Source organism: Canis lupus, chromosome 10 (genome assembly GCF_048164855.1).
Source record: "Canis lupus baileyi chromosome 10, mCanLup2.hap1, whole genome shotgun sequence".
Lineage (NCBI taxonomy): Eukaryota > Metazoa > Chordata > Mammalia > Carnivora > Canidae > Canis > Canis lupus.
In genome coordinates, this window is record NC_132847.1 from 69476738 (window position 1) to 69488355 (window position 11618).

Sequence of the window (11618 nt, forward strand, 5' to 3'; positions counted from 1 at the left end):
AATCGGTTTTAGGACTAGCAGGTTATTATCTTTAAAGGTCAGTTTACCCATGAGGAAAAGCTCAGACAGACTCAGACAAGTCATTTGCCCAAGATCATGTGGCAGATTAATTTCAGAGTCACATCAGAACCAGGACTCTTCTGTATTCCTTCCTTTCAGAATTGACCCTTTTCTGAATTAAGTTCTGGTATTCCTGCTTTATGTAGAAAAGAGAAAAAGACAGCACACTTATCATGATGAATATTGAGTAATGGATAGAATTGTTGAATTGTTATATTATGCACCTGAAACTTACATAACACTGTATGTTGACTATAGTGAAATTAAAATTAAAAAGGTGGGGGGGCAAGGGAGAGTACCTGTGGAGAGTGTCTGTGGTAGTAATGTTAAAATGAAGGAGAAAGCCTCCCACTTCAGTGACTGTCTCTTTTGAATGCTCTAAGCTTCTTTACCTGAAATTCTCATCTAGAATCCTCAATTGTTCCCTCATTGACTTGTTTTGGTTTACTGGCAGCATATGACCTTCTACTTCGGCTTCAAGAATGTGGAGCTATTGTTTTCTGGTTTGGTCATCAATACAGCTGGAGGTAAGTAAGCCACCCCCATCAGATCGTATTCAGAGGTGAGACCCACATGAGAGACAGTCACAACGAATCTGGAAACCAAGCCAACTCTTCCTGCCATAAGTACTGAATGGTTATGGTTATGGTACATTATCATCTTCCTATTAAACAACCTAGAAGGTAAGGATACACAATGTATCCTTATTTTGGTCCTACAGTAAACCTCCCTTAAATAGCATGTGTATGTTATGGGGCACCTGGGTGGCTCAGTCAGTTAAGCATCTGACCCTTGATCTCAGCTCTGGTCTTAATCTCAGGGTCATGAATTCAAGCCCCGCATAAAAATAAATAATAATAATATGCATCTGTTTTAGAGTTTCTGAAAAATAATTTAGATACCAGATAGGAGTCTTTGGCAATCCATTTCCTTTCATCCTTTTCCAGAGTGCTTCCTTGTTTGGTAAGTTATTGATCCTGGACATAAGACTATAGTCAAGTTAAAATGACATAAGAAGCATTTTGTATAAACAGACCACAAAATAACCCTAGGTGGAAAAGTATTGGTCCAGTCCAATCCTTCCATTTTACAGATGAATTTTAAGGTTCAAATTCTAAAATGATTAGCCCTAAATCACATAGTATTAGTATGTAGAGACCCAGACTTTCTAGACGTGCCTACTCCAGTGTTCTTTCTAGCATACCAAACTGGTCTACATCATTCCTGATTCTTGGCATGGCTTCTCTTAGTGTCAGTCCTACTTTGGGTAATTAATACCCATTTCTGTGTGTCTATAATGTTGAGTGGGCATGCCTTAAATTAAAAGTGCACAAGCTCAAGTGTTGGACTGCTTTAAGTATCATTTGGATACTTTTGCACCACAAAATCAATTTGGGCAAAAGGGGGAGCATTTAGTTCAAGTAGTACGTTAAATCAGCAGTTTGAATACATTCGTATCATTACCAACACTTCACAGTGTGAAAGACTTAGAACTGAAGTCTGGGGATGCCTGGGTGGCGCAGTCGGTTAAGCATCCGACTCTTGATTTCGGCTCAGGTCATGATCTCAGGGCCCTAGGATTGAGCACTGCATTTGGGCTCCCCACTCAGCAGGGAGTTGGCTTGAGGATTCTCCCTCTCCCTCCCTTTGCCTCACCCCTCCCTCCTGCTCATGCTCTCTCTCTCTCTCTGCCAAATAAATAAATAATTTTTTAGTGCTCTCTTTAATCCCATCACCTATTTCACACATCCTCCCCACCCCCTTCCTCCCTGGTAACCATCAGTTCTCTATAATTAAGAGTCTTTCTTGATTTATCACTCTTTCCCCCCACCCCTTTCCTCAAGGAAATAGTTTTTTTGTTTTGTTTTGTTTTGTTTTAAGATTTCATTTATATATTCATGAGAGACACAGAGAGAGAGAGAGGCAGAGACACAGGCAGAGGGAGAAGCAGGCTCCTTGCAGGGAGCCTGATGTGGGACTTGATCCCAGGACTCCAGGATCACACCCCAGGCTGAAGGCAGGCGCTAAACTGCTGAGCCACCCAGGGATTCCTCAAGGAAATAGTCTTTCAAACAACTTTCAAATGCTGTTTTATTCCCCTTTTGCATATTGTACTTTGTATCGTAACAAGCTAATTTATGACACCAAGTAGCCAGACCTGAAGGTAATTGTTCAGACGATTTTTTGTGTCATAATCAGAAAATGAGTATGTTCTCCAGTGGAGACAATGGTTTTCACTAACACTGTCTTCACACTTCTATCTGTCTGTCTGTGAGAGTAGAGAGGTAGCAATATAACGTATTTAGAAATTGAGAGGAGCCCTTCGTCTATGTTATCTCTCTAGCTTGGACAGCACACCAGCTAGTGATTTTGCACATGTGACCATACCATCTTTTCTTTCTCTACTTAGAAATGGCTGGAGCTTTCGTGGCAGTGTTTTTACTAGCAATGTTCTATGAAGGACTCAAGATAGCCCGAGAGAGCCTGCTGCGCAAGTCACAAGTCAGCATCCGCTACAATTCCATGCCCGTCCCAGGACCAAATGGAACCATCCTTATGGAGACACACAAAACTGTTGGGTAAGAAGATTGAATAGATCCAGACGGAAGTTCTGGAAAGCTGGATTAGTTAAGCAACAAAGCAGCTATTTTATAAGCAACAGTCCTTTTTTTGAGTTAGTAGTGATTCTATGTGACCTTGATGAAAACTATCTCTGGACACTTGGGTTGGGGATCATGAGCAGGCCAAAGGAGAAATGATAGGAACCCTTCTGAGCATGAATATTTTTTTCTGAATTATAAGCCTTGGTCACTGTGGAAGAAGGTGAGGAATCCATATTTTAAAATATTTGCCCAGAGGCACCTGGGTGGCTCAGAAGAGTAAGCAGTTCAGGTCATGATCTCAGGGCCCTGAAATGGAGCCCCACGCTGGGCTCCCTGCTTAGCGGGGAGTCTGCTTCTCCATCTCCCTCTCCCTCTGTGCATGCACTCTCTCTCTCTCTCTCTCTCTTGCTTTCTCTCAAGTAAATAAAATCTTTAAAAATAAAATATTTGCCCAGATTGAAAAAGAAAAAAAATTGTTAAAATAACAGTATGCAAATTAAAAGAAATTCAGGTCAGGGTATCAAAGAATGGCAGAACCCAATTGATTTTTTTTTCCTATTAAAAAATTGTATCCACCCAGCTCTATTTTCATTTTTTTTTTTTTTTTTTTTTAAAAAGATTTTATTTGAGAGAAAGCACATGAGCAGGGGGAGGAGCAGAGAGAGACACGCTGACTCCCCGTCAAGACCTGAGCCAAAGGCAGACGCTTAGCAGACAGAGCCACACAGGCGTCCCCTAGCCACACTCTAAATACGTTGTTGTCAAGGGCCATTTCTATCACTGCAGAAAGTTCTATCAGACGGTGCTATGTGAGATCTGACAGGAGGGGCAATTCAGTACTTCACAAATCAGGACACAACAGCAGCTCAGCTGAAAGGTCTCACATTTATTACTGAACCAACCTACTGGTATAGAGGCATAGTAACAGAGAAAATCATTCTCTTGATAAGACATGTCTATTGGCCAGGTAGGAAGGATGTTTCCATATTGATAAGATAGGAACATGTGATCTCCATGTGGCTTAAATATGTGTGCCAATTATGTTTGCTATTTCATGATGTGCGATGCTTCCTCACAGACCCAGTTTGGTTCTTCTCCAGTGTCTCCTCTTGGAATTGTACCTGATTTTATTACCAGTTTTCATCCGAATCCACTGGGGAATAGGACGATTCTGCTTTTGTTTCTTGGCCAGGAATCGCTTGATTCTGAAAGTCTTGTGAGAAGACATGGCGATCACAGTCAACCACACGCAACCAGGATCTCTATTTTCATTTTGTTTACAATAATAAGACTGTCCAGATGTCTGTTTTTTTTTTTAAGATTTTATTTATTTATTCCTGAGACACACAGAGAGAGAGGCAGAGACACAGGCCTCGGGAGAAGCAGACCCCATGCGGGGAGCCCCATGCGGGCCTCAAACCTGGGACTGCACCCCAAGCCGAAGGCAGACGCTTGACCGCTGAGCCACCCAGGCATCCTAGAGGTCTATATTCTGTCAGAGAAAGTATTTGGATGGCTACTGGTTTTCCTACAGATTGGCAAATGCTTTTTGAGAGTTTTGAGTTTTAATAGAAATGTAGGTCTTAGACTAAACTGGAGTTCAAGGAGTTCTGTAGACCAATATGCTGCTTTCAGGTAACCACCGGTTATTTATTCCCATTATAACTGCTGAGCTTATTGAGGCCCAAACACGTTGTGACTCACCCAAGGCGACAGGACCGTGAGCGACAGAGGGGCTAGCCAAGCCTCCTGATCCTAGTTAAGCACTTTGTACCATACCACCCAACCCTCCATTTTATCTGTTTCTGTTCTTTAGAATGTGAACATTGCGATATTGGGAAGCCTGAAAATGTTCAAATAAGTATGGGAGGGTTTGGGGCTTTCCTCTTAGGAGCCTAGCCCGAGGTAAGTCAGGGGATTAGTCCTCCTCCGTCTCCTCTCCTCCCAAAGAGGGTTCCTCCTGCTGACCTGTAACCATATCTGGCCAATGCGGATTACCCTGGCAGCCCTACCATGTTTCATCTCCAGGGACCATAAACAACGTACGTACGCACAAGTAACCATGAGTTGCTCGGATGGCTGCGGGGGAGTCCAGTCCCAGCTGGGCTCGTGACTGTAACTGCTCCCCCTTTCTCCTGATCTGCAGTGCTGCCCAAACACCCCGAGGGTCCCTGATTATTGTGTCCCTGTCTGCTCTCCAGGCAACAGATGCTGAGCTTTCCTCACCTCCTGCAGACAGTGCTGCATATCATCCAGGTGGTCATCAGCTACTTCCTCATGCTCATCTTCATGACCTACAACGGGTACCTCTGCATTGCCGTAGCAGCCGGGGCTGGCACAGGATACTTCCTGTTCAGCTGGAAGAAAGCAGTGGTGGTGGACATCACAGAGCACTGCCATTAACGTTCAACTCCATGGTGTGGCCTTGTCGATTGCAGTGGGAAGCAGGAAGCAGTTCAAGACTGAAAGACAGGATTCCTACTCCAATCTTCCCTTCTTGCTCTGTAGCTCCCTACACACACACACACACACACACACACACACACACACACCCCTCCTCCTGCTCAGCAGAGGTTTAGCCTACAGTCTGTGATCTAAAGTGATAACCTCCCTTTTTTTTTCTAAAGAGATGAGAGTCCCTCAGAAGATGTCCTCTCCCCCCTGCTCATCCTAGATCCAAATTCTATGTTCTTGTCCAAGCCAGGTAGCTTTTTGTTCAATGACTTGATCACCTGCTTCCTTTATTAGTCTTCTGTTTTTACTTGGTTAACAGACAGTATGTGAATTTGGTGGGTTTTTCTTGGGTTGGTGATGGAAAGAGAGTCACTTTAGCTAGGATAATGGCAGCTGAAGGAAGTTCTTGCCCACCTAAACCCAGAACCCAAACTTGACATTAAAGAGTGAGTTCCAGTCTTTGGATTCAAGGAGTGTGAAATACGTGGTGCCTTTCGGTGTGATGTATGACACTGAAATCTTCATGGTTTTTAGAAGGGTGGTTTGAGACTAACTATGGGCCTGGAGCTTGGGGAGGTGTGCATTCTTGGGTGGCTGACTCATCAATTTGTGTTCCTACTTAACATTCTGATCAGAATGAACTTGTCAATCAAAGAAAAAAAAGATGACAATCAATTTAAGAAAATAGAAATAGATATTTTCAAATAAAACCATTGATATTTTACTTTTGGTACCTTGCATTGTCACAGGTGAATGAAGCAAAAGAGTGTGAATCGTTTTTGTTGTTGTTTTCATGTGGCCTCTAAACCAGTGGTTTTCAAACTTTAGCCTGCCTCAGAATCACCTGGAGAGGGCTTGTTAAAACTAGTGTTAGAACACTAGTTTCTGAACCTCAACCCAGACCCCCCAAATTGACATTTCTAACAAGTTCCCAGGTGATGTTCCTGCTGATGGTCAGGGGACCACACTTTGAGAATCTCTCCTTTAAACTAAGGAAGTATCACCTGGTGGGGTGAGCTACCTGATATTGGGCACAGGAATTTGAATTGACGATTGGTAGGTGGTATGTCTAAGCTTAACTCGTGTACTAAATGCTGCTGGTCAATACTTAATCATTCCACAGTGTATTCAGCTCTAGCTGTGTGTATGCGTGCCCAGGGGCTGTAGCCAAAGTAACTTTTATCAGTATGTATAAAATCACTAGTCTTTATTTTTAAAGACCTGTAGTTTCTTAGAAATACCTTGAAGATTGAGAAGGACCTTTGATCTGTAGTGTAAGATCAGCCAGTCATGGGTCAGAAGGGCAAAAGCCCAACCCTCTCTTTGGAGAGGTTTAGGGTATGGTTTGCTGCTGATAACCAGATTTTCCACCACCCTCAACATCCATGTCCACACCAAGCAGATCCTCATCCTCTACATGACTGTCTTTGTTATTCTTGGGGGTTTCGAGGGATCACATGTGGCCAAAACCTCTTTTCTCCGTGAAGAATCACATTGAATTTTTAATGCTTGTTCGGTTCTTAGTTTACAGTACAATCTTGCCCCAAGTCCAGACTACCTGTGTGAAGTGTCTCTTCCTGTGCTAGTCTGTTAAATCCTGCCCTCCTCGGTGCTAGACTCCAATCATGCCTCAGGGCAGAGGAGACAAAACATTGTTCTATTCTGTTGGCCTCTGTTGTGGTTTTGAAGTTTGTACTTTCTCTGTGGATGCCAGTTAAATATTGGAGAGCAAGGAATGTGTACTTCTGTGGCTTTAAACCAAGAGAAGGTTACGAGCTTACTGGATCGAGGGTTAAATCTAAGAACCGACATGTAGAGTTTTGTGCTTTTCTCTCATTCCAACCCCTTGGAGTACTGATACTTATCATGATTGGAGTGAATGACAGTTAGTGACAGAGTCCAATATGAAGGTGTAAATAGCCTATTATTATCTCAGAAGCCAAGGAATAATAAAACCATGAGAAATAAGACTCAATGTTTAATAGTGACCCTGGTGCTCTCTAGAAATCTTGGCATGAGCTGCTATAAAATACCCTTTCAGAAATAGGACCTTATCAGTAAGATAAGAATAATCAAGGCCAGTTAAGACAAAGTGCTGTGAATTTGAAACTCTACAGAGAAACATCAGTTTGGGATAGGTGTTCAGGTATTCAAGGTAGAGTGTCATGAAAAACCTGAATTCCAGCAGTTCTTAGATTAGGTTGCCAAAGGAAGAAGCTAGTGAAGGAGAAAAATTTTAAAGCTTAAATTCCATCTTTCTTGAGCTCTTGGATTGTGATAATATAATGATCTCATTGACTTTCATTTCTGTATCCCTACTGATTTGGGATTTAGTGTCTGACTTCTTTGTTCTTTTGAATCCAAATTTCTCTTGTCCTCCTTCCTTGTTCACACCTCTTAGAAGTCTGTATCCTCGTTTCTTTGGCCCCTTATCCACTTTCCTTTCCCTTTCAGTCTTTAATCCCATGTATGTACTTTATGAAATCCCCCTAACCCTCCTGATGCAGTGGACATTGCAGTGGATATAGATACCAGCCAGAAGTTGTAAAACTTGGTAGAGACCTGATGCATGCTTTGAGGAGAAACTGTCTTGCTGCAATTATTATAAGGCTGAGTAAAGGGCTACCTACTATTACCATCCACAGAGTTACAGAATCTTAGGTGCTGTCTCTGTTGGAGGAACACTCAGCCCCTTGTTGCCCACAAACAGGGAACCCTCTGTGTCTACCAGGGAATTAGAAATTAAGGTTTCTTCACTACTTCTATGGTAGAGCTGTCTGGAACTCTGTTTCAGACTGTGAGGCTCTGGGCTTGGGCTCTAGCCACAAAGGGTTTCTTTTAAGGAGCTGGAAGGGAAGGAGGCAGGGGTTACATGTTCATGTCATTTAATTTTGATCCTGCTCTCTCCAGCTGCTTCTTTCCGAAGATAAATCTAAAGATACAAAGTCTGCATTTGATATAATGCCTTAATCACTGAGTCTACAATTAATGTTGACCGTTTTAGATTGTAAGCTCCTGGAGAGCAGTATTGCTGTAGTAGGAATGTTTTAACAGTGTCATATGTAAAGGAACAAAATAAATATTTTGATTTTGTGATTCTATGCACGTCTTTCTACCATCCAGAGGGATATCAGAATAAGTAGTCTCTCCATTGGCATTACCATCAGTTTTTTTTTTTAATTTTTATTTATTTATGATAGTCACACAGAGAGAGAGAGTGAGAGAAGCAGAGACACAGGCAGAGGGAGAAGCAGGCTCCATGCAGGGAGCCCAACGTGGGATTCAATCCCGGGTCTCCAGGATCGCGCCCTGGGCCAAAGGCAGGCACCAAACCGCTGCGCCACCCAGGGATCCCATTACCATCAGTTTTTAAGATGTCAGACTTTTATGGCCAGATCGCTTTATGTTTCCATCTCACTCTACTTAAAATGACAAGCTTGGGGCACCTTGGGTGGCTCAGTCTGTCAAACGCCCAACTTTTAGTTTCAGCTCAGGTCATGATAAGGGGTGTGGATCAAGCCCCATGTGGGGCTTCATGCTCAGCTGGGAGTCTGCTTGAAGATTCTCCCTCTCCCTCTTCCCCTCTCTTTCTGCTCACTCTCTTTCAATAAAATAAATAAATCTTTTAAAAATATAAAAATAAAATGACAAGCGGCAGCTCTTTCTGCCCATGGGTCCTGTGCCTATACTTTAATAAAACCACCCTTTTGCACCCCCCCCCAAAAAAAATGAATTAAAATAAAATGACAAGTTAGCACTGTCAATATCTACATGACCTTTCACACAGGAGTCAGGGTCTTCATGAAGCTGCAAATATCTCAGTATGCCAAAGATTCCTGATATGCATCGTATCATAATCCCTTCTGTGTTTATGCTATCAGGCAAGAGGGCGAGTTAGACCTCTAGGGATCTTCCCTGCCAGCCCTGGAGATGGGCATTGGTCTTAACATCTAGCACCATTCCTAGGCTTCTCCATAGTGTATGTAGTATGATGAGCAGAGACTAGAGTCCAGCATATCTGGGTTTGAATCCTGGCTCCACACCACTTAATAGAAGTGTAACCTGGAGAACCTGGGTGGCTTGAGTGGTTGAGCATCTGCCTTCGGCTCAGGTCATGATCCTGGGGTCCTGGGATGGAGTCCCCCATCGGGCTCCCCACAGGGAGCTTGGTTCTCCCTCTGCCTATGTCTCTGCCTCTCTGTCTCTCATGAGTAAATAAATAATTTATTATTAAAAATAAATATTTTTTAAAAAATATAAGTAACCTTAACCAAGTGATTTTATTTTTTTTAATTTTTATTTATTTATGATAGTCACAGAGAGAGAGAGAGAGAGAGAGGCAGAGACATAGGCAGAGGGAGAAGCAGGCTCCATGCACCGAGAGCCCGATGTGGGATTCGATTCCGGGTCTCCAGGATCACACCCTGGGCCAAAGGCAGGCGCTAACCCACTGCGCCACCCAGGGATCCCAACCAAGTGATTTTAATAATCCCTGTCCATAGTGTTCTCACTTAAAACAAGGCAATAATAAGAAAAATAAATAAATATTTAAAAATAAAAAGGCAAGAATAGTGCCATTTTCAATTTAGGAGCAATATATATAAAGCACCTACCATATAATAAGCAATGAAATCATAGTAACTTTTTGATTATTTTTTACTCCAGCCCCCAGGAAATGAAAGGTAAGCTCTTTTGGATGAGTTTATTATTCACAAGGTAAGCTCTTTTGGATGAGTATATTATTCACAAGCACTTTACCATCTTCTAGAAATGAACTCTAGGACCTAAGGAATAACAGAACCAATGCATGTCATTTCAGTTGTGTCTAATAGGATTTATAGCTGCAGTAAGCCCTTGTCTAATCTGGTAAATGTCTCATTCTTTATAATAAAATAAAATAGCTTAAGATAAAATTTTGAGAATTGAAACATCATCCTCTCACTCCACCCAAGAACCCCACCCTCCAGACCCAGCACAGTGAAACTAAGAAAGCAGTGTAGCAATAAAGTTTAGAAATACAGGTTCAGGGAACACGGGTGGCTCAGTGGTTGAGCATCTGCCTTCGGCTCAGGGCAGGATACGGGTTCTGGGGATCGAGTCCCACGTTGAGCTCCCTGCAAGGAGCCTGCTTCTCCTTCTACCTCTCTGTCTCATAAATAGATAAATAAAATCTTTAAATAAATAAATAAATAAATAAATAAATAAATAAAGGTTCAGAAATCAGTGTGTTTGGGTTCAAATCTCAGCTCCTTAATAGCTGAGCATTAGCTTCACCTTTTGTAAAATTAAGATCTAGTATTCTCCTCATAGGAATTAAAGATTAAGTGAGAGGGGCAGCCTGGGTGGCTCAGCGGTTTAGCGCCACCTTTGGCCCAGGTTGTGATCCCGGGGATCCGGGATCGAGTCCCACGTCAGGGTCCTGCCTGGAGCCTGCAAATAAGATCTTTAAAAAAATAATAAATAAGTGAGATAACCTGCATAAAGCACTCAGTTCAGTGCCTCCCATATGGAGCCCTCTGAGTGTTGGCTGTTCAGGGGGCAAGGAAAATTCAGGAGGCACAATGTTTTCATGCTTCTGTACCTATTCGTGCTGAGAAGCCAGTGACAGAGCATAAGGCAGAGGCTTGTTTCCTGGGGGGGGGGGTTTGCCTTTCCATATTGGCCTTTGCAGGCTGCAAGGTGATGTAACTCTGATTTCCTATCAGGAGCCTGACTCTTGCTGTGTCTTTAAGGCTATAAGGGAACAGAATTGAAGGTCCTAGATCAAACTGGAAGAATAAAGGTTTTGTAAGAATGGTTGAAAGAGAAACCATGTATCCTCTTCTATTCCTGCCTTTCCCACTTTTTTGTTTTTTTAAGATTTTATTTACCCATTTGAGAGAGTGAGCACAAGCAGGGTGAGGAGCAGAAGGAAAGGGAGACTTCCCAGGCACAGGGCCGGATCCCAGGACTCCAAGATCATGACCTGAGCAGAAGTCACACTTCACCGACAAAGCCACCCAGGTGCCCCTCTCCCACATTCTTCATACCCAGCCTTAAACTACCCCTAGAAAGATTGGATAAAATCTTGCTAAGAGGTATCTTTAGAACTGATGATTCCAGGTTTTTTTCTATCACAGTCGGCAGTTCCCTGTAGTTGAATTAAATGGTAAAGACAACAGGATATAATTTTTTTTTCTTTTTGAGGGTGCCCGTGTGGCTCAGTTGGTTGAGCATCTGCCTTCAGCTCAGGTCATGATACTGGGGTCCTGGGATTGAGCTCCGCATTGGGGAGCCTGCTTCTTCCTCTCCCTCTGTTCCCTCCCTCTATGGATGTTCTTGCCCACTCTACTCTCAAATAAATAAATCTTTAAAAAACAACAACTTTTTTTTTTAAAGTAATCTCTACACCCAACATGGAGCTTGAACTCATGACCCTGAGATCTTGAGTCGCATGCTCCTCTGACTGAGCCAGCGAGGTGCCCTGGACAGGACTCTAAATTACCCTCTCAGATTGGCTGC

The 11618-nt window shown here is 42.8% G+C and overlaps 2 protein-coding genes across 3 annotated transcripts in view; one reads left to right on the forward strand and one right to left on the reverse strand.

Annotated features, from left to right (window-relative positions):
- SLC31A1 (solute carrier family 31 member 1) overlaps nt 1-8218 on the forward strand; it is a 39549-nt gene extending 31331 nt beyond the window's left edge. For both annotated transcript variants that reach the window (XM_072842411.1, XM_072842412.1), the window contains 3 exons: nt 515-587; nt 2471-2639; nt 4865-8218. In XM_072842411.1, the coding sequence (XP_072698512.1) occupies nt 515-587; nt 2471-2639; nt 4865-5066 (444 nt within the window). In that variant the 3' untranslated portion in view covers nt 5067-8218. The remainder of the gene's footprint in view (nt 1-514; nt 588-2470; nt 2640-4864) is intronic.
- Nucleotides 3535-3928, reverse strand: LOC140641905 (large ribosomal subunit protein eL39). Its single transcript, XM_072842415.1, has one exon. The coding sequence runs from the start codon at nt 3889-3891 to the stop codon at nt 3736-3738; it is 156 nt and encodes a 51-aa protein (XP_072698516.1). The 5' UTR covers nt 3892-3928; the 3' UTR covers nt 3535-3735.
- Nucleotides 8219-11618: the final 3400 nt, after the last annotated feature.

What these genes read in the sequence shown, in the direction of transcription:
- LOC140641905 (XM_072842415.1), bottom strand. Translation starts at nt 3,891, where the DNA reads ATGTCTTCTCACAAGACTTTCAGAATCAAGCGATTCCTGGCCAAGAAA.